Genomic DNA, 19,232 nt, shown 5'->3' with positions numbered 1-19,232 from the left:
ATACTTCCAGATACCCTAGAAACATGGCGACCTGCTGAGAGTGGTCTTCATTGAGGAAGCTTGTACCTATCTTGTCTAGTGCTAGACGACCAAGGGCAACCATCAGAGTGTACGGGTCATGGTGGAAAATCAGCAATGGGGGCTCCAAACTAAAATTCAAATGCTGTCCCTAATGTATCACGTCCCACAGTAGGTCCAGGGAAAAAAAGGAGGTTGTTGAGATCAGTGGAGCCGGAGAATCAAACTCCAGAGAGGATGTCGGATAATTAGTGGGAGATGACAGCTCCGTGAGTCACCTGCCTCCCCGCTGTTCCCTGCTTCTTCAACTGGCAAAGTGCTCAGCTGACTTGTTATCTCTTTACCATGGCTAGTGGTTCCTACTCGCGGTTCCATCAGCAAAGTGCAATAAAAACGACAGGTTGCCAGGTTTTGATATGTGAGGCAGCTCTGAGTTATATGTAAGAGAAACAGGGGGGATATCCACAAGAGTGTAAATTGAACTAAATGACACGCTCGGGAAGCTAGCTAGCCAGAGATATATATATTGGGTCAGTGCTAGAATCAGAAAAAAACCTAATATGAGCTAAGAGCCACACTAAAACAGCTCATAACTTGGCAACAACAACAAAACACGTCTGCCGGAGAAATCATATCCCCTAAACAGCGCACATCCACAAATAAAGTAACTCATCGAGCCTGTCCTTTTGTGTAAGAATAAGTTCAGATCTCCACTATCTTAATGATTTGCCTCTCTTTTTAGCACCTTAAGTGTTTCTCCTTAACTATTGTCTACCATTTCCCAGACTCCCTTATAAATGGTATCTTCTAGTCTTTACCCCAAATTACCCACTGTTCCTACTACTGTCCTGCTCTCCATTTCTCCCGACCACCCTAAGGTTCCAAATCTTTTCTGTATTCCAAAAGTGTTTTCCTTTTGGACCCTTTTTTTCAGTGACCCCTGATACTCTACCCATCTTGGTAATACTTCTAACCCTTGTTGTTCTTCTATCTTTCCACATCCGTTATCCTACATTGCTTGCTGACTTCTACCTCTCTGTCTTCATCCTAATCCACCTGGCTTTCATCATGGCACCACTCCGGGTTGTTTTATTCCCTCATTCCACCAACTTTCACAACAGTTGTCGCACATCTTGTCCCTGTTCTACCCCTCTGTCCTCCTAATTGTCCATCTGCCTCTATTCCTCTGCCATCCAACCCCAGTTGGCCTTGTCCACCTCTTCCATTATGGCACCAGTCCTGGCCGTTTTGCTCTTCCAGCATTCCACCACATTTCACAAGAGTTTTCATATCTTGTCCCCAGTTCTACCTCTCTGTCCTCCTCCTTGTCCACTTGCCTTTCTTCTTCCCCCATTCAACCCCAGTTGGCCTTGTGCACCCTTCCTCCATCATAACAAGACACTCGGCCTTTTAATGGGCTCTACCCTTCCCTCCATCCATCACAAACATAGAAATTGGCCAGCAGATCAGACCCTCTACCCTTCCCTCCATCCATCAAAAACATAGAATTGGCCAGGAGATCAGACCCATTGGTCCATCTTGTCTGCCCATTTGATGATGTAAAGACTTAAACATGTCATCTACTGCCATTATTCAGCGTTCGATGACCTGCGTTCATGAAGAAAGTTCCATGATGATGTCATCACAAAATATTAATGCAATTTTGTCTGTTCTTTAGAACAATACAAAACCTGCATCAAGCGTGAAAAAGGTTATTGAAACACTACCCCGTTTTAACGGGCATTTAAATAAACAGCAGTTTATGCGGGATTGCAGCATGATACCAATATTCTACCTTCAAATTCCTTTCCCGGGATAAATGGATGCAGTAATCCGCACATGAACTGCGGCTTAACGACAGATCAACACGGAACACTGGCACATTCTGGGCGCCAACCACTCTCTATATCACACTGTAATTGTTATGATTATTTTTATTATTTCTGTACATTATTTAGAAAAGCACCAAAATAATATAAAATGCAGCGTTACGATCTTAATTCCTCCACTACCGCAAACCAGCTTGAGTTGAATTTTTTTTTTTCTTCCTACTTAAGATAATTTTTTAATGAATGCAGGGGCGTAGAAAATATTAAAGACTGGGATACCAAATAAACAGAAACTGCAAAAAGAAAATAACATAAAAAATGGGGGTTTTCGGGATAGAAGTGGGGGGGATTTTATAAAAAATAAATAAAAATAATTAAATTAATTGGGTATTTCTTACACTACATTTACCTAAAGGAACCCCTGTTGAATAGTTAAGTGAATATATTCAATGCCAGGATTCCATCCATCGTATAGGTATAGGACCACTTTTGATCTTTACAATATAAACAAATTTAAGACTTTGGATATTTTCCTTTTTGACTTTTTAAGGATAAGTAAACATATTTCCACTAAATGCTTCCACTCTTTCCAAGAATGCTAATTCTTCATATTATAGTCCGTACAATCATGATGAACCCCATTGCCCCAGTGGAAAGATGGTAGAAGACCCTTTTCCAACATTTGCTATAGTAGGGGGCAATGTTTTAAGAGCCATACAGATAATTAATATGTAATTAATTAGTATGTAGAAGATATGTAAGTGAAATATAACATTTCTTGTTTAAGAATTGCCTTTATTATCGAGCTTTACGATTGCACAATGACGTAGTCCGTAGCGTTTATGGACATTCTATTGGCCTTCAAAGCAATGGACTAAGTTGCTTTATAGTCATACTTTTTTGGTGACCATAGATCACGTGTGGTCAAGTGTTCCTTGTGAGTTTGCACCCCTTAGGATCTTTATCACTAGTGCTTGGTAGAGAAAAGCAGATGGTCTGTGCCTCATTTTGGAGCCAGGATATGATGTCATTATCAATTTGTGTCAATAACCAACAGAATTCTTTAATAAGAGATCTCCTGCATCTCCGATAGATAGCAATAGATGATTATTTCACCACTGAAGCACGTCGACACTGCTTGTAGGGTGTTATAGTAAAAGCAGCGACATTCTAATAACTCGTCACAAACATTCTTATTAATACTAAGTTACCGTGCCTTTCAAGCAAATCCCACCAGAAACACCAGTTTCGGAGCGTATGGGGATACCTGGGTTGTAGTAGCAAAGGGGGATGCTGGACGACGCATGGGCCATGAAATCAGGGAAGAACATGAAAGTTAAAGGGTTTTAGACCCTGAAAATATACCGGAGTATGGATCCGAGAGTGCGGGTCAAACTCCAAGGACTGAACTCGCTACAAGTACAAGGCGGATTAAAAGAAAATACGGAAACCCGGCAAACGTTACATAGGCCTCCACGGTTTCATGTTTACCATGACCCTGTCGTAATTAGTGATGTATACCTGATGTTGTATTAGAATGTATCACAATTCCCTAATACACGGAGTAGTCTATTCACTAAAGGGGGGGTTGTGGGTTCAACTTCACTTTTCGTTATAAAGGGTCAACACTGGTTTCTCCAGCAAGAAGATATGAGCTGGCCCTGGATAATGTATAATTCAATGGGTGTGGAGACTAAAATCTGAAGCTAGCTGGGGTTAATAATGTAGAGTGATGTTAAAGGGTTAAAACCACTATTCACATGTCAATGCTCCGTTTAGTGAATAGGTTCCATAGAATTTCATGGACAAGACAGGAAGATAATGGTTACATTTTATCTGGATAGACTCCTCTTATTATTATATTGAATATTGAAATAAAATTAACCATTTCATAACCAAAAAACTGAAAAGAGTGTGAGTCGACGGTACAGAATAATAGGATATTACAGGCTTAAGCGTTCAGTAATGATGTGTCTGTCATCTCACGCATGCCACCTCCATCACTCTCAGCCTGACAGTTTTTAACGCTTCCGTGATCACAGATGTTGACTATTCCTGATGAAGGATGGGACGTCTTCCCTATATGTCTTCTCAAAGATAATATTACAGAGTTAAAAAAGTCTCCACTTTCAAAACTGGAAGCTACCGCGCGCTCCGTGTGCCCCGGCAAAAGGGCAAATGGGTTAATTTTTGCAGGAAAGACATTGCAGTAAACAAAGAGTTAAAACGAAATCAGATTTCTGACTTTTGCAGCAAAAAAAAAAAGCAGAAAAGAAACAAAAAAGTGCAGTGAGCATGCGAAACTGACCCCCCCCCGCTGGGGCATATTATTATTATTTATTGTTTTATATAGCGCCATCAAATTCTGTAGCGCTGTACAATAGGTGGACTGGACATAACAAGTAGTATATAACATAACAATTTGACTAACCAGTTGAGAAGGGCCCTGCTCAAAGGAGCTTACAATCTAGAGCATATAGTGAGAAGGTCAATCTAGTGATTTAATTTCCTCACAATAGCGGTGAGCAGTAAGGAAGGGGTTAAACAATATTTCTCATTTCAAATTCATTGGATTTTGGGGGGAAAAAAACTTCCATCATCTGCATTCCGACTGAGGATGATGACGGTGGCAGCCGTCAGATGCCGGGGGGAGGGGGGGGTCGGTAGAGAGAAAGGAGGCGAGCTAGATTTTACAACTCACCAGAAAAAATATTGAAATTATAATGTATATTTAAAAATAAATGATTATGTATTAATTGTTCAATTTATATTGAAAGATATATTTAAAAAAATTTAAAAATGATTTATATTTTTGCCAAAAATATATATATATATAAATATTTTAAAAAAATAAGCAGTTATATAGTAACTTATAGAATAACAATAAATACAGTTTGTTATGTCCTTAATAGATAAATAATTCTTTATTTAATGGATATAAAGGTATATAAGTTTATAAAGGTGTCTGTATGATGGAATAACGCTGGGACATTATATATCTTTATATATATATATATATATGTATAGTGTGTGTGTGTGGGGGGGGTGCCAAGTACATGTATGTGGAGGGTAAAGCATACATTAAAGATTCCAGCTTTTAAACAGCTTTGTCTGGAACAGATGTTCTACCCAGCAGGTTCTGCACACAGCTGCAGGAGCACAGACCAGGAGAATTCTGATACAGTGAGCGAGGGTCCTGGTGCGGGATCAAAGGTCATCACCAGGCTCTCTGAGTAGATCCCCCCCCCCTTATTGATTCAACAACCTAATTTCCTGGGAGATCCATTCCGCTTCGTAAATTAACTCATACATTCCCAGTGACAGCTCTGCAGTGCATAGAAACAGTAGGAGAGGGGTAATGAAAATGTCACCGAAGGGGGGGGGGGGTTTTGTCACTAATTGTAAAGCCTGCCCCCCCATGTCCTTTATACATGTATTTGCATTAACCTCTCACACCCGGCAATCTTTTTCCAACTCCTACAGGATGGAAGGGAGCTGTCCAAAAAACCTTAGAGCATCAATCAAAAGACCTCATAAAGAAATCACATAACTGGAGGAAGTACGACGGAATCATGAAAATCATTATGATTGATTCGCAAAGAACTTTAGTGCGTTCTCCCATTTGAAGTATGTTCTTCATTTGCTAGAAGCCTTAAAAGTGTCTTATTAACCCCTCTCTTCCCTAACACCCCCCCATAACCCCCCAAAAACTCTAACACAGAGGACACCCTTGGACAGGTGCGCTTAAACTTACATAAAAACCCATGCAATCCCATAGAGGTAAGTATGTCTGGGTTTCTGTCCCTCCTCGCACTTTTTAACTTCCACCGTAAAACAACAAGATAAATAACCAAAATTCCAAAAATTTCCACCTCTCCCGAAGCGGACCTTTTCATGAATGGAAATGGTGGCTTCTTTGGGGTTTGTTCAGATATTCAACCCTCTCTCTGATAGCCAGGGGTTATTTAACACTCTGCGCACACCATTAGCCTTGTAAGGGTTAAATGGCGTTCACCTCCACCTCCATAGACCCTTTACGGACTTGAGAATGCCACCAAGTACCATCGCACGCAGGGAAGGCTACAGCAAAAGACCGGCCCTTCGTCGAGAGGCTTACTCATCTAATACATTGTATCGATAGCGTTAAGAAACATTCCGGTACCTTGTGTCAGCATCACGATGACCATACTGGCCAGGCTCACCCGCTGAAGTGGCACGTTCATTTTTAAAAATTATTTCCTTTTCCGTCTCCCCGGACGATCTTCTGATCCTTGTTTTTTTTTCTCTTTTCTTTTTTTTTTTCCTCTTCTTATCCTTTTTTTTTTTTAAATCTCTTTAATAGTTAACCCTTTCCCCCCTCCCTCCCGCCTTCCTGTATTTTCTCCGTACACTCTTCTTTCTCAGCGATGGGAAAACGAGAGAGATGATGATGAGTGAAGAGGCACCGTGTCGGAATGGATGGAAAATAGAAGGAATTCTGGATGGGAATCTATCAAGCTCCCCCTCTCCTTCTCCTTCTCCTCCTCTATCTCTCTCTTTTTTTTCCCCACGTCTCTGCCTCTGCTATTTTTTTTTGGTACCTTCTTAATACCCCCCTCCTTCTCTTCTTCCCCTTTCACCCCCCTTTAACACACACATACAAACAGACGCACACACACACTTTCCTCTCCTTCTGCAAACCATATGGGGCTTCTGACAGATGGGATATGATAGGCAGCAGTTTGAGACCAATCAGGACTGCCATTGGGCAGGGGCCTGTCTTTCAAATGACAGGCCAGGGAGCCAATGAAAGGGTGTTGAGGTTTTCGGTTGGTGGGGGGTGTATGGGTTGGTGGGTTTTCTGATGCTCATGGTTGATTTATCCAGAAGGCTTTTGTTACTGCAGCATTTCTGTATAGATGCTGCCCCCCTTACAGCTCTCTCTCTCTCTCTCTCTCTCTCTCTCTCTCTCTCGCCCTTTTCTCATTTGCTCACTTGATATCTACCTCCGGCTCCCTCCTGTGCTTGCGACAGAAAAGAAGAAGCTATTTTTTTTTGGACCCCATCAATTCTGGATACGCCATGTGTTTAAAGATCATTCTGCATATAGAATGTGACATTTCCATAACTTCATGTTTTCGCTACACTGCTTGAAGGAACGTCAGCTTTTGTTTTAATCCGAAAAAAATAAAACTACTGCAGAAGTGACCCATCGCATTTTTGTGTGTGTACATTTTACCTATAATATATAAAACGTCCCATAAGCACAGTTTATATATATATTACCAGAATTTAAAATGATTTCATTATTTAAGAAAACAAACTTTACACTAGTGAAACTTTACACTAATAAAACTTTACACTAGTGGAACTTTACACTAATAAAAACTTTACACTAGTGAAACCTTACACTAATAAAAAACTTTACACTAGTGAAACTTTACACTAATAAAAAACTTTACACTAGTGAAACTTTACACTAATAAAACTTTACACTAGTGGAACTTTACACTAATAAAAACTTTACACTAGTGAAACTTTACACTAATAAAAAACTTTACACTAGTGAAACTTTACACTAGTAAAACTTTACACTAGTGAAACTTTACACTAATAAAACTTTACACTAGTGAAACTTTACACTAATAAAAAACTTTACACTAATAAAACTTTACACTAATAAAACTTTACACTAGTAAAACTTTACACTAATTAAACTTTACGTATAACTGGCACAATGTGTTAATATTTAAATTTTTAGTATTAAAAAATAAATTGTAAAAAAAATATTTTCTATTTTCCTTTTTTTGTTGTTGGGTTGTTACAATGGTTTCATCTTATAAGTGATTATGCTAATGCTGATTAAAGTAGATATTTCTCACCCATTCTCTCTTCTGGACCAATTATTAAACCGGTTTTAAGAGCGATGGCAATGCGAATACATTACATGAATTTCATTTTATTAAATACCCTAGGTGATAGTTTTCCTGTTATTAGCAGATTATTATTCCTGGGATCTTTCCAGGAAAATGGTCCAAGAGATCTCCTCTGATCATAGATTCCGGAGGCATATGCCTATCCCATGCATGTTTGAATTCCTTAACTGTATCAGCCTATACCACCTCTGCTGGGAGGCTGTTCCACCCATTTACCACCCTCTCAGTAAAGTAAAACTTTCTTACATAACCTCTAAGCCTCTGACCTTTTATTTTGTCTAAATAATGTTATATTTAATGTTAAATGCAATGTATACTTTTAATAATAAGTACATTGATGTTTGAATAAAAACTATTCAAATTAATTAATAAATAATTATGCATTTTTTTTTTTTTTATAGTGGATATTTTTACGATGGCCAATCCGGGGGAAGACAGAGCAGTTTTTTTTTTTTTAGGGTGAAATCACAAGTTCCATTATCAGTTTACGAGTTTCCGTTCAGGCTTAAAGAAATCCACAAAGAAAGTCAATACGCTTCTAGTAACCTGATAAAAATGGGATTTAAACCATTGACGTTACAAATAGTTTTCTACTCTATTAAATGCTTACCGTGTTTTTTTTTTCTTTTTCAAATATTTAAAACAAATTCGTCTCTCTTAAAAATGTTCTCTAGAATGTTTGGGAAGGAACTCGCTGCTAAACGTAAATAAGATTATATTGAATGAGTGCTAATATAATACAATCAATGGAATGAAATATTCACAAGATAAAGCGTAGGGAAAAGTGACCAACAGTGAAAACGATCATAATTTGCCTATTGTTACAAAATAAGTAGATTTTTATTGCCTGTATTTAAAACGGGTGGGAGCCTAGAGAAAATACCCACTTACATTCAACTCTGTAGTTTATTTACAGATATCTTTCCACCATATTGCTTTTTATGTTTGACCATCTTATTGGACATGGATTTATGGTTGGTTGACCGACGTTTCTTATGGTTATCTTCTCCAGCACATAAAATAAGAATGCTCAAGTATCTAGAGATTGAATCATTCGTAATACACATTGACATTGACCCAATTGGTCAAGCTGACCAATGATATGGTGTTGACTTGGATAATTTTATTGAGTACAAAGAAGTTGTCTGCACCTTAAGTAATCTGCTATGGGTGGAAGGGTCTCCAGTTTCCACTCACATTGCGTTTTGCGTTTCGATATTCTGAAACATAGAGCGGCCATGAGATCTCTAGTGTTCGCACTCCCGATGCGTACGTCGGCTAGTTAGACCAGGGCTACTTTCTGTCCCATTTTGGAAAAGTGGAAATTGTTTTCACTCTACTCAACTTTTAGACATCAACCCAAAAAGTTGCCCAGCCTGTTGGGTAGGTTTCCACGGACAAAATGATATAATCAAGAATTCAAAATGTAGGAGATTCTCTTAGACCTTAAACCTCCAACTGGTAACCCCCATGTCGGATGCGTTCCTCAAAGTGGTTTGTGGCCTTGTGTGTGTGTTCATATCCACAATTACCCTTGTGCTCCTATGCTTTCAAAATATTAGTAGAATAAAGAAGAGTCTGGGGATCTAGTAATTAGATCTTCACCAGCGTCCCCTTCTGACTTTAAAATCAGAATAACTAAGTCACTATTTTGATGACCTCATAGATTAAAAAGAGATTTATTTCCTTCATTCATCACGTCACCGTTGGAAGAACAACGTGGGTTTTTTTTTCTCTCCCTAGGCCTCGTCTCGTAATTAGGTTTTACTGATAGCATGGACTATAGAGCTCCTCTCACATCTAGCATTACTTCAGCCCTCTCCGCGATGATTTTCCATAAAGAAAGCGCCGTATATCATGTAAGACAACATTAGAGGCGTTCTGGAGAGTTGTCTGAGTGCCGATATGGGCCTTAAATGTTCCGTGATAAACATCTTGTTGGCTTTTCTCAACTCTGGCTTTTAAATACGTAGTAAATTATTAAGCAGGAGTTAAACATGCCGGACAGGTGGTTACATGGCTCGACACTATCTCTTGATGGAAAATCCAATATGTACTGCTGGAAAAAAGGTGATTTTTTAACCCTTTTCATTTTCGTGGTTCACATTTTCCCACAAGGGGCATAAAGTAGGTGTTGGATTTAAATCTAACTTGCCCCGAGTGGCAAATGGGAGTGGCTAAAATGGACATCCTGTCTAAGCCCCTCCCATAATGCCTCTAATATTTAGAGCATATGGCTACTAGGTTTAGGTAACAGAAATAAAAGGGATATGTACAAATATTAAGATTGCTCGCCAGGCCCTCTGTATCACTTCATCTTAGGCCGTCAGACCCTTTGAATGTAGGGACTGTAAGAAATTCTGCAGGGATCGTTGGTACAATATAATGAAAAGATGATAACATTATGCTCCAGTTTTGTAACGCTTCATTGGACGCCAATATTGGGCGATCATTGCTACATTGGCCGGTTGAGGAGATCGGAGATCCCTCTTGTAACTGGTCCATATACAAAATGGCGGACTGTGTCTTACTAGCACAGCTGCCACAGCTAAAGCATAGATATGACGGCCCTCAGTATAATGGACGGAGGCCGCGGAGGTCTGGGTGGCTGGGTCACTGCCCAGGGCCTCTCGGCCAAAGTACTCCATTGTATTCAAGGAATTTTTTTTCATCTACCAAAGGCATTTAATAACTTTTTTTTTTCTGAACGTAAAAAGCACAATGTGTAGGCCGGTCTGACAGTAAAGATCTCTCTTATACCAAGGACAGGGACGAACCACAATCACACAGCTTTGAACGCCAATTTCTGGAGCTGATGCCGCAAATATATACACGGCTCGGAAAAATAACACTGAGCTGACGTATATTTTTCAGCCGTTTAGCGGAGGGACAGAGTTCATTTTTGTGTGACAGTTTCTCGCCTAATATACGATGTTTCTGTCACTCTAGTTTATGGTCTGTTTGGGTAATTTGCTGTTCTTTTGCAATTTACACCCGAGGAGTAACAAGCTCATTTTTTAATGCACTTTAAAATGCATTTGATTAGAAGGATCAGACCGCGTTCTATTTATTTATTGACTGTGCTAGAAAAAGTAAGCTAATAAGAATTTTTTTTGTTGGCCGTGTCTTGAAGGCATCAGGGAGGTATTTTGAGTTAACGTTTAAGGATAAGCCCTGGGTATGAAAGTGTTTATTTAAGTTTAAGTTACTGATGTACTTAAATTTGACAAAATGGTGAGCATGCAGTAACAGTTCTTGGATCTAGAAGGACATGCCAAGGAGGAGAAAGCTTCTTGGGTTTGTGGTTGATGCCAAGTGGTTGATGCCAGAGGAGGCCCCTGCAGGTGACCAATCGCTCACACGGCTCTTTTATCTCCTGGCAGCCAACCTATGGATTTCCGCTCCCGATAACCCCTGCGATGCTGCGTAGATAAGGTAGGCTGGATGGGCAAGGGACCAGGGAGATCAGTAGACGAAGACGAACACGAAGATTCTTCGTGTTGTGTGTCTTCGTCTTGCCGCCGCCACGTTCGTTTGTTAGGTATTTAGGCTGAACAACAGAAACACACCCTTCGTGGTCGTTTTCATGTTCGCCCGAATACGAATGCACAAGTCTAGTTGAAATAAGGTCTAATAGGCTGGCATAATAACGAAGAGCTTGTCTACGGCAACCACCACTTCCACCCTTTGGGCTATTGAATTCAAGAATATACGCCAACACTCAAACGATAAAAACCTTTTATGCCATCAATGACCTAATAGTGAGCTGACCATGATAAACCCTATAGTTCAGCTTCCATCCATCTCTACTGCTCATGCCCCAGGTCTATTGGCTTGTCAACTTGGAGCTACATTCTGCCCTATTTGCCCTCATGCTCACCCAACGTTTATCCATCTAGCTAAGTTAGTAACAAAAGGGTGAGAAAGTAAATGCCCAAAATATGATCATCTCTACACAATGGTCACTCTAAATAGGCACAGTGGAGATGTCCGAGGGCTTGATCCTGTCCAACGGAGAGGGTAAATGAGGTAAAATGGGTTTCTTCTGAGAATATTTATTAGAATGGTAAAAAAAACATGATTAAAGTCTAAAACAGAACATTTTATTTTACAGTTTGAGAATCACAAATTATACTGATCAAGTCTGCATAATGCAGATGTGACAGGCATGCAAATATCGCAATTTAGAAAAGCTTGCTAAAGTTACCTTTTATGGTGTATTTAAGCAGGGCTCTTGAATACGATATTAAGATTAACCAGATTCAATAAAATGGTTACATATAACAGCTGTTTGAGACTCACTTGGTGATCTTACTTACTAATCCAGGCATCCGTCTTTACAGAGATATGGACGCAGCAATCTATGTATGTTAGGAGCTGTCCCATGTCTTGAGGGTCGCCATCCTTGAGGTTGAGCCTTTGGATATGACATCATATCCCGAAAAGAATAGTTGGGCAGAGCATACCAAAAAGTACATAAAATAACAGAAGAATTCCATGACATTGAGGTGCATCAGGTAATCGCATCGATTCCTTGACTGTCCCAAAGGAGATAATAGAACAAAAATACTAGCACGCACACTCTGAAAAATCACATTTTAATGAGTCTAAAACCAATGTTTTTGCCACAAATGGTCTTAAATTAAGGATAAAGAATAATAGCCGGCTTACTTACTCTTGTTTCGTAGCCCTGATGAAGGCCATTCATGGCCAAAATGTTGGTTTATGGATTCTTAAAATGTAATTTTTCTTCTGTGCGTGTGTGCGAGTATGTTTGCTCTATAATATCCTTTGAAACAGTCAGGAAATCGATCCGATTATCTGATTAATTCCTTGACTGTCCCAAAGGAGCACCCTTAGGCCTAGTCTGACAGAATACACCAAGCTAGGAAACCATCCCAGGATGTTGGAGTTAGCGTGTATTAGTGAAGGAAGAACCTGTTGCGTGTTAACATGCGGTACACAACTTTACGGGACTTGATTTTAATTACACTTTAACCCTTCAAGATCTATTACTTTTACAAATGAATGCTACCCTAGATGTATTGTTATTATATTAGTGCAGTCGATAGACATTAATCAGGTTAATTATTACACGCTCAAATCATTCCTCATACCTGGTATTAACCTATTTCTTTGTTGACGGAGCCGCGTCTCGGTCCTCTTTGTGAAGACTTCTTGGTTCCTCGAAACGTCTCATTGCTTTTCTTAAAAATCCCTTTTGTTCCAGCACGAGCGCCTCACCCCAATCGTTTACAGCTCAATCCCGACCGGTGACAAGATGGACTTTCTCGGGACGCATCTGTCTTGTGCATAATTAAACTATATGACAGAATAGCTTAAGTGAATCACCGGGGAAGTGAGATATGGGCATTTTGCTGTCCAGGAACGGAGTAATGATGTTGGACAGTGACCAATTGCTTCTTTGAGGTCAATCAGAAGGTCAACGGGTTGTTCTGTAGATAATTTGCATGGAATAATATGGCTAATTCACATTAATTGCTTGAACTTTATTTGTTGAAATATATTAACCCTTGGCGGGGGTGTAGAACGAGCAATTCATTTCAGATAAATGTTTACGTAGAAATCAAAGTCTGAGAGCAAGGGCGAGATGTCGATTTATTAAAACTTGGGTTAAGAAGGAACTCAAGTGGGTAGAACCTGCCAACTATTAGTAGCATCAACGTGAGTCTCAAATTCACCATCGTTTAGACCAACCAACTTGGCATTGTTACCCTTTAACCCTGAATGGCCCGATGGGGTTACTCAATGGGTCCTTTTAACTCTGACAAAGAAAATAGTGAAAGATATTCTGCAGAACGTCCTAATACATTGTGAACGGGGACCACCAAAAAAATCTAAAGGAACAACTTATCTGTCATGTTGCATAGATACTCACTTTATTGCATGAGTCTGAAAAATCCATGCTTCAAGACAGATCAGTTGGATACTTCTCCTAAAATATTATATAATAATAATAATAATAATAATAATAATTATTATTATTATTATTAATTAAATAATAATTTTATAAAATACTTTTGCTAAAAGAGATCAATCGTTAACTAGAGATCAAGGATTCTATAGACTGCTTAGGGTAAATTTAGGCTTTATTCTTACATAATAGCTCTGTATGAGGTCATAGTGTTTTATGCACTTTTTTCTAATGGCTCCTCCGTCAGGAGCTTTGCCCACATCTTGTTTCTCGTTCCTGCGTCATGGAAGGCCGTTGGTTTTCATTTCCAATGGTCGGTAGAATTAATTCCTGGCAGGAGACGCCAACGAGAAACCATAGAAATGAACTGTCAGTTTCAATGAGACATAATGCATTTCTCTGGGATCTATCTGTGGTATTTTATGTTAGAAATTAGTTTCTTCCACCAGGGACGGCGAGATATCCAGCTCTCCGTGATGCATTATATACAAGCACAGGCAGCTGCGAAAACTCTCATAAACGCAAAGACACATAAAAAAAAAAGAATATACCCGTTAGTGTAATGTGTGTCTGTTCCACGGGGCTTTCAAGCAGAAGCTGAATGTCAGTGCCGATGGTCATCCAACATGGAGGAGATCCGAGGGTGCGAGGACTCAGAAGGGCAGCAGTCCAGCTGATTTTTTGTTAAAGATTATACATACTGTAAATTGCTCTTATATCATAGGAACCTAGAACCTGCTGGCAGATCGGCCCCATCCGGCCCCTGTCTAGTCGACCGTTTCTCCTGCTGTAAAAACTCAAACCTTAATCAGTCGTTGGTCTCGTCTTAGATTCAGGAGCCGTATGTCTATCCCATGTGTGTTTAAATACCCTCACTGTATTACCCTCTACCACTTCCGCTGGGGGACTATTCCACTTATCTACCACCCTCTCAGTAAAATATCACGGTACCGACTTCACCAGGTTTAAAATATCAGACGGCAGTGACGGCAAATATACATATGGATCATATTGAGTACATAAACCAGTAAGAGTAATGTGAAAAGCGCCCTCTAAGACCTAATATGACCCATTGACTTAATATCCGTGACTCGGGATCATTCCAGGCTCATGATTTTGTGATTAAAGATACATGCCTTTTAAATGCTTTCACCTCTATTTTCGTTTTTATTGCATCTATTGTTATTTGTGTAGTTAATTACAGTCCTCTACTCCGTGATTAATCTTAATCTCAATTAGCTCTTTTTTGTGTGGCTACCAGCAGCACAAGAACAATAAATACATTCCCCTGTTTCTGCGATGTAATCCGTAGAACTGTCCAAAGTGCTGAACTCAAGACACTTCCACCAACATTTTTTGTTTCTAGTATCAGATAAAAATAGGTTTTCAAAAATATTGCTGCATATTAGCCATTTGTATGAGTTCTCGCTCTGTTATCTGATCACCAATCTACTAAACACCCTGACTCCTTATCATACTGCCTGTGGGGAACAATAGAATGGCTCAGTCTTAACTACCAAGTCGGACTCTCTGACTAATGAAAGTCTATGGAGGAAGGGACTTCATTAGCATTGCCATAAAGCATCAGCCTTCTTACATATATATATATATATATTATTTTTTTATTATTATTATTTTTTATTATTTTTATTTATTATTATTATTTATTTATTTTTTAATAATAAGCCCTGAGACATTTTAAATCTTTCTGTATCTTAAAAATTTCTTGGAAAACCAATCTGTAACATTACCTGTTCACTAAAGCAGAATCGCAATCGGAATGAAACGTTATAATTTTCAGCTCTTCTCTAGGAGTGAACTGACTTGTTATCACATAGAATACCCCATTGTTAATAATGCATTATTACACGCTTGACAGCCATAATTTCTTGCACCGATAATATTGTAAATTCAATCGGTTTCGGGAAAAGGTTTAATATATTTTAATTATTTGAACCCAGGATCGTCTGTGGCGACATTAAAGTCTGCTTCTTTATCCCTTCTGTAGCTTATTAGTCATCGGAGACTTTAGCCTTTTCAAATAATCAATAACTTCGTGTGACAAGATTGCTACAGAAATAGCGCGCCGCGAACTGAAGTATTTAGCATTAAAATCTCAAAAAATATATTTTTACGTATTTTTGTATAATAATAATAATAATAATTATTATTATTATTAATTATTATTATTATACTACAAAAAAGAAAAATTTCCACCAAAGATCTTTGAAGTTTTAAACTAAAAATCAACCTAGTAAATTTGGAAAACACTAGTTTTTCTCTTACTTAATTACTGTAATTAATATTAATTAATGTTGTTAATTATTTGGATCAGTATACAGAACCCATACTGCCTCATAATATTCTCCAATCCCATGGAAGATCAGGATCTTGCCTTTTCTTATTATGTCGTTGATTTAAAAGCCAGACTTTAAACCGAAGTTTGACCTTGTTGAGCTTGACATGAATATCTAAGCTTAGTAAACCTGGCTTACGCTTAAGGCTCTCGTAAAGCAAGTTTAATGCGCTGCTACTATGTATAACCTACACGTGAACTTAAACTGTCAGTAGATAGTGTCTCGGAGACCATTTTATAGAATAGAACTGGGTAAAATCACCCATAAAGACCCTAATAAAAACCTTTTCATATTTGTAAATATGAAGTGGCAGATTTGGTAACAAACAATGAAACATTAGACTTTTCTTTACGTATTCCTTACATTTTCTTTTACATTATCATTTTTTTTCATCAAGTTTTAATCTTTTTGTATGTCTGCATTTATTTTTCTACATTGATTTATTTTAACTTAAATTTTTATATATTAATATATATATATATTTTTTTTTTGTTTGTGTTTTTGTTTTTTTTGTTAGACATTTTTATGAGTGTAGATTTTATTTTTTCTGGTTCCGCTATTTTTAATTTTAATTTTATTTTGTAAAATGTATTTATTAACTACAATTAAAAAAAGATACTGGTCTTTTTTTTAAAAAAAAAAAAAAAGCGGTCTCTGGGTTTTTTAAAAAACTATACTGTAAAATAAAAAAAAAGTCTGTATTAGTAGCTAAATCTTTAATTAGTTCATTAGATAATTAGTAAAAGCTAATTTATTAATCCGACTAAGATGATTAATGTTACAACTTCTAAATATATATTTTAGTATTCCTCATAGGAAATGTAAAAATAGCTTTTAATCCAGTATTTCTCTGGTAGACTGCAGAGTGTTGGCGACGTATGGATAAACATTCTACTCCGGGGTGGCTTATGTCAGATAACACATTTTGTTAAAAATAAAATAAATTAGCATATTATCTTTTTTATAATAAATTCCTTTTGTAACATTTGAAGAACTAGAAGAATTATTCTGCTTATCTAAGAGACCAAGGCGTTATTGAGTCCTTGTAGTTTGACTCCGGAGTAGACCTGGACTGGCACACCAAGCAAATTCTCCAACGACAGAGCGGGTGCTAGAGTATGGCCAGCGACTGGAGAAGCCAAGCCGCAAGTTACGTGACCAGAAAAAAAAAAGATGGCCGCCAACTATGGTAGTGAAAAACTGCATCTTCACCAATCAATAGGTCCTACCACCAACCATACCAGATTGGATGACGTGTATGGTTTGGGGGGTAATGGAAGGCATTAGCATTTTGAGTGGTGAATCATAATAAGGAAGGCCTAGGAGGAGACATGTCACAGCCCCAAGAATGTTCCAAAATATCAAATGTCCTTATTTGAGTCTTAAGTCCTTCCATTGAGTCTTGAGGCATATCAACATTTGACTTGATTTTTAGTAGACCCATCAGGCTTCACTTGTCTACGTTTCCTATACCCGTTATATGTAATCCACTGGGGAAAATGGCGACATGATGTAGGGTATGTGGGTATGCTGATCATGTGGGACTAGCAGAAATAGAGGGACAAATAATAAGGGAGGTCTAAGGTGAGACATAGTATGGCCCTTAGAGGTTTTATTTTATGAGCATGTACAAAAATACCTTGTCCTCCTTCCACTGAGTCCCAAGACACGTTCTTCAACGCTACTTGTAGCAGTCCCAGGACACGTTCTTCAACACAACTTTTAGTAGATCCAGCAGGCTTCTTACATTTCTTATATTTGTTATATATCACCCACAGGGAAAACATGGTGATGTTGTCCAACTGCATTGGGCACGCTTCATCATGTGATGTTACCGGTATGGGGCAGAAATTGGATTGTATCAAGGGACAGTTGAAGATGGGATTTTGAATTATTTTATGGTGTCATTTATACGCTCGGCACATTTGTTTCTTTTTACCTTCATCAATAATCTCAGCCAGGATGTACTGACACAAAGCATCGCAGATAAAACAAGACCTACATCAATCCAACAGTCCCTTTTGAACGCATCGCTTGCATTTTTGTTATGAGAACAGAATAGAAAACAAATCTTTGAAGGGCTAGTTGTCTTTTTCTCGGGCTCGAGGCACAACCCCATGAATACGTTCTTTTTTTATGCATGGCGTTTATTTTTCTTTATGGTTTTGTCATTGTCTATCGGTGTTCTTGATTTTTTTATTTTTTTTTACGCTTGTCATTTGCTTCACGTGTGTCACGGGAAGATAACGCGGCTGATTGGCAGGGGGAAAAAAATGAAAGAGATGGGAGAAGAGTAGAATAAAAGGGTAGAGTTGCGCGTGTGATCGCTTTGAGTGGTACAAGGAGATAGCGTGATTGTTAGAGTGAGAGCGACGCTATAGATCACGGCAGGTGAATGGCAGATGCAGGGACAGATGCAACTGCAGGAAACAAGAGGACAACCAGAGATAGTTGCGCATGTCAAACTAAAGATAACTTGGTATAGGTGAGTCACAGCAAGAAAAAAAATCTCGGATAACGCTGCATGTCGGCACATAACAGAGAATCAGAGGGAGAAGATAATTGTCGTCGAGACAGAACGTAGAAAGAAGACAGAGAAGATCTTAAGTATCAAGATGAGATATGGCTGTGTTTGTCAGCCGGGACGCGCGTTCGGCGTGGTATATATGTGCTCGGGACATTGTCTGCTCACTTCAGAGAGCAATATCTGTGTATCAGTGTCAGGGTCAATGACGCTCTAGTTAGCGATTCCTTGGACGTTGGCCTTGGCTGCAGACTCATCCGTGCAACCACCTCTGCCATTACTATTGGAAATCAATGAGCCAATTTATAATGCCATCGATTCCACGCAGCCTGAAAGTTTTCTGTCTTAAGACGAACGGCCGTTTGGAGATTCTGATCAATCCTCGGCCAGACTGCTTAACCTGCTGGCGTGAACTTTTGGGCTCGGAGACAGGGGTACAAGTTGATGATCTCTGTGTCTTTTTTTTTACCCTTTGTGTGCAGTAGGAAAGTGCAACGTAACGGGGAATTGGCCATTACACACAGAGAAGTTATTTGGGACTCGGCGGATCTAAACAGCGAGGAAATCATTCATTATTATCATGAATTACTATGATTTTTAGCTACCTAAACTAGAATTGTTAAATATTGAACTATAATGTTATTCTTGGCTTCA

At 38.7% G+C, this 19,232-nt stretch overlaps 1 protein-coding gene across 1 annotated transcript in view; it reads right to left on the bottom strand.

The window, feature by feature from the left end:
* Positions 1-6,536, bottom strand: part of IGLON5 (IgLON family member 5) — a 111,591-nt gene extending 105,055 nt beyond the window's left edge. The window contains exon 1 of the mRNA XM_053452575.1: positions 6,010-6,536. Coding sequence (XP_053308550.1) covers positions 6,010-6,070 — 61 coding nt within the window. The 5' untranslated portion in view covers positions 6,071-6,536. The remainder of the gene's footprint in view (positions 1-6,009) is intronic.
* Between the last annotated feature and the right edge of the window lie 12,696 nt (positions 6,537-19,232).

The sequence above is a fragment of the Spea bombifrons genome, chromosome 12 (genome assembly GCF_027358695.1).
Source record: "Spea bombifrons isolate aSpeBom1 chromosome 12, aSpeBom1.2.pri, whole genome shotgun sequence".
Taxonomy (NCBI): domain Eukaryota; kingdom Metazoa; phylum Chordata; class Amphibia; order Anura; family Pelobatidae; genus Spea; species Spea bombifrons.
This window is presented reverse-complemented; position numbering and strand designations above follow the sequence as displayed.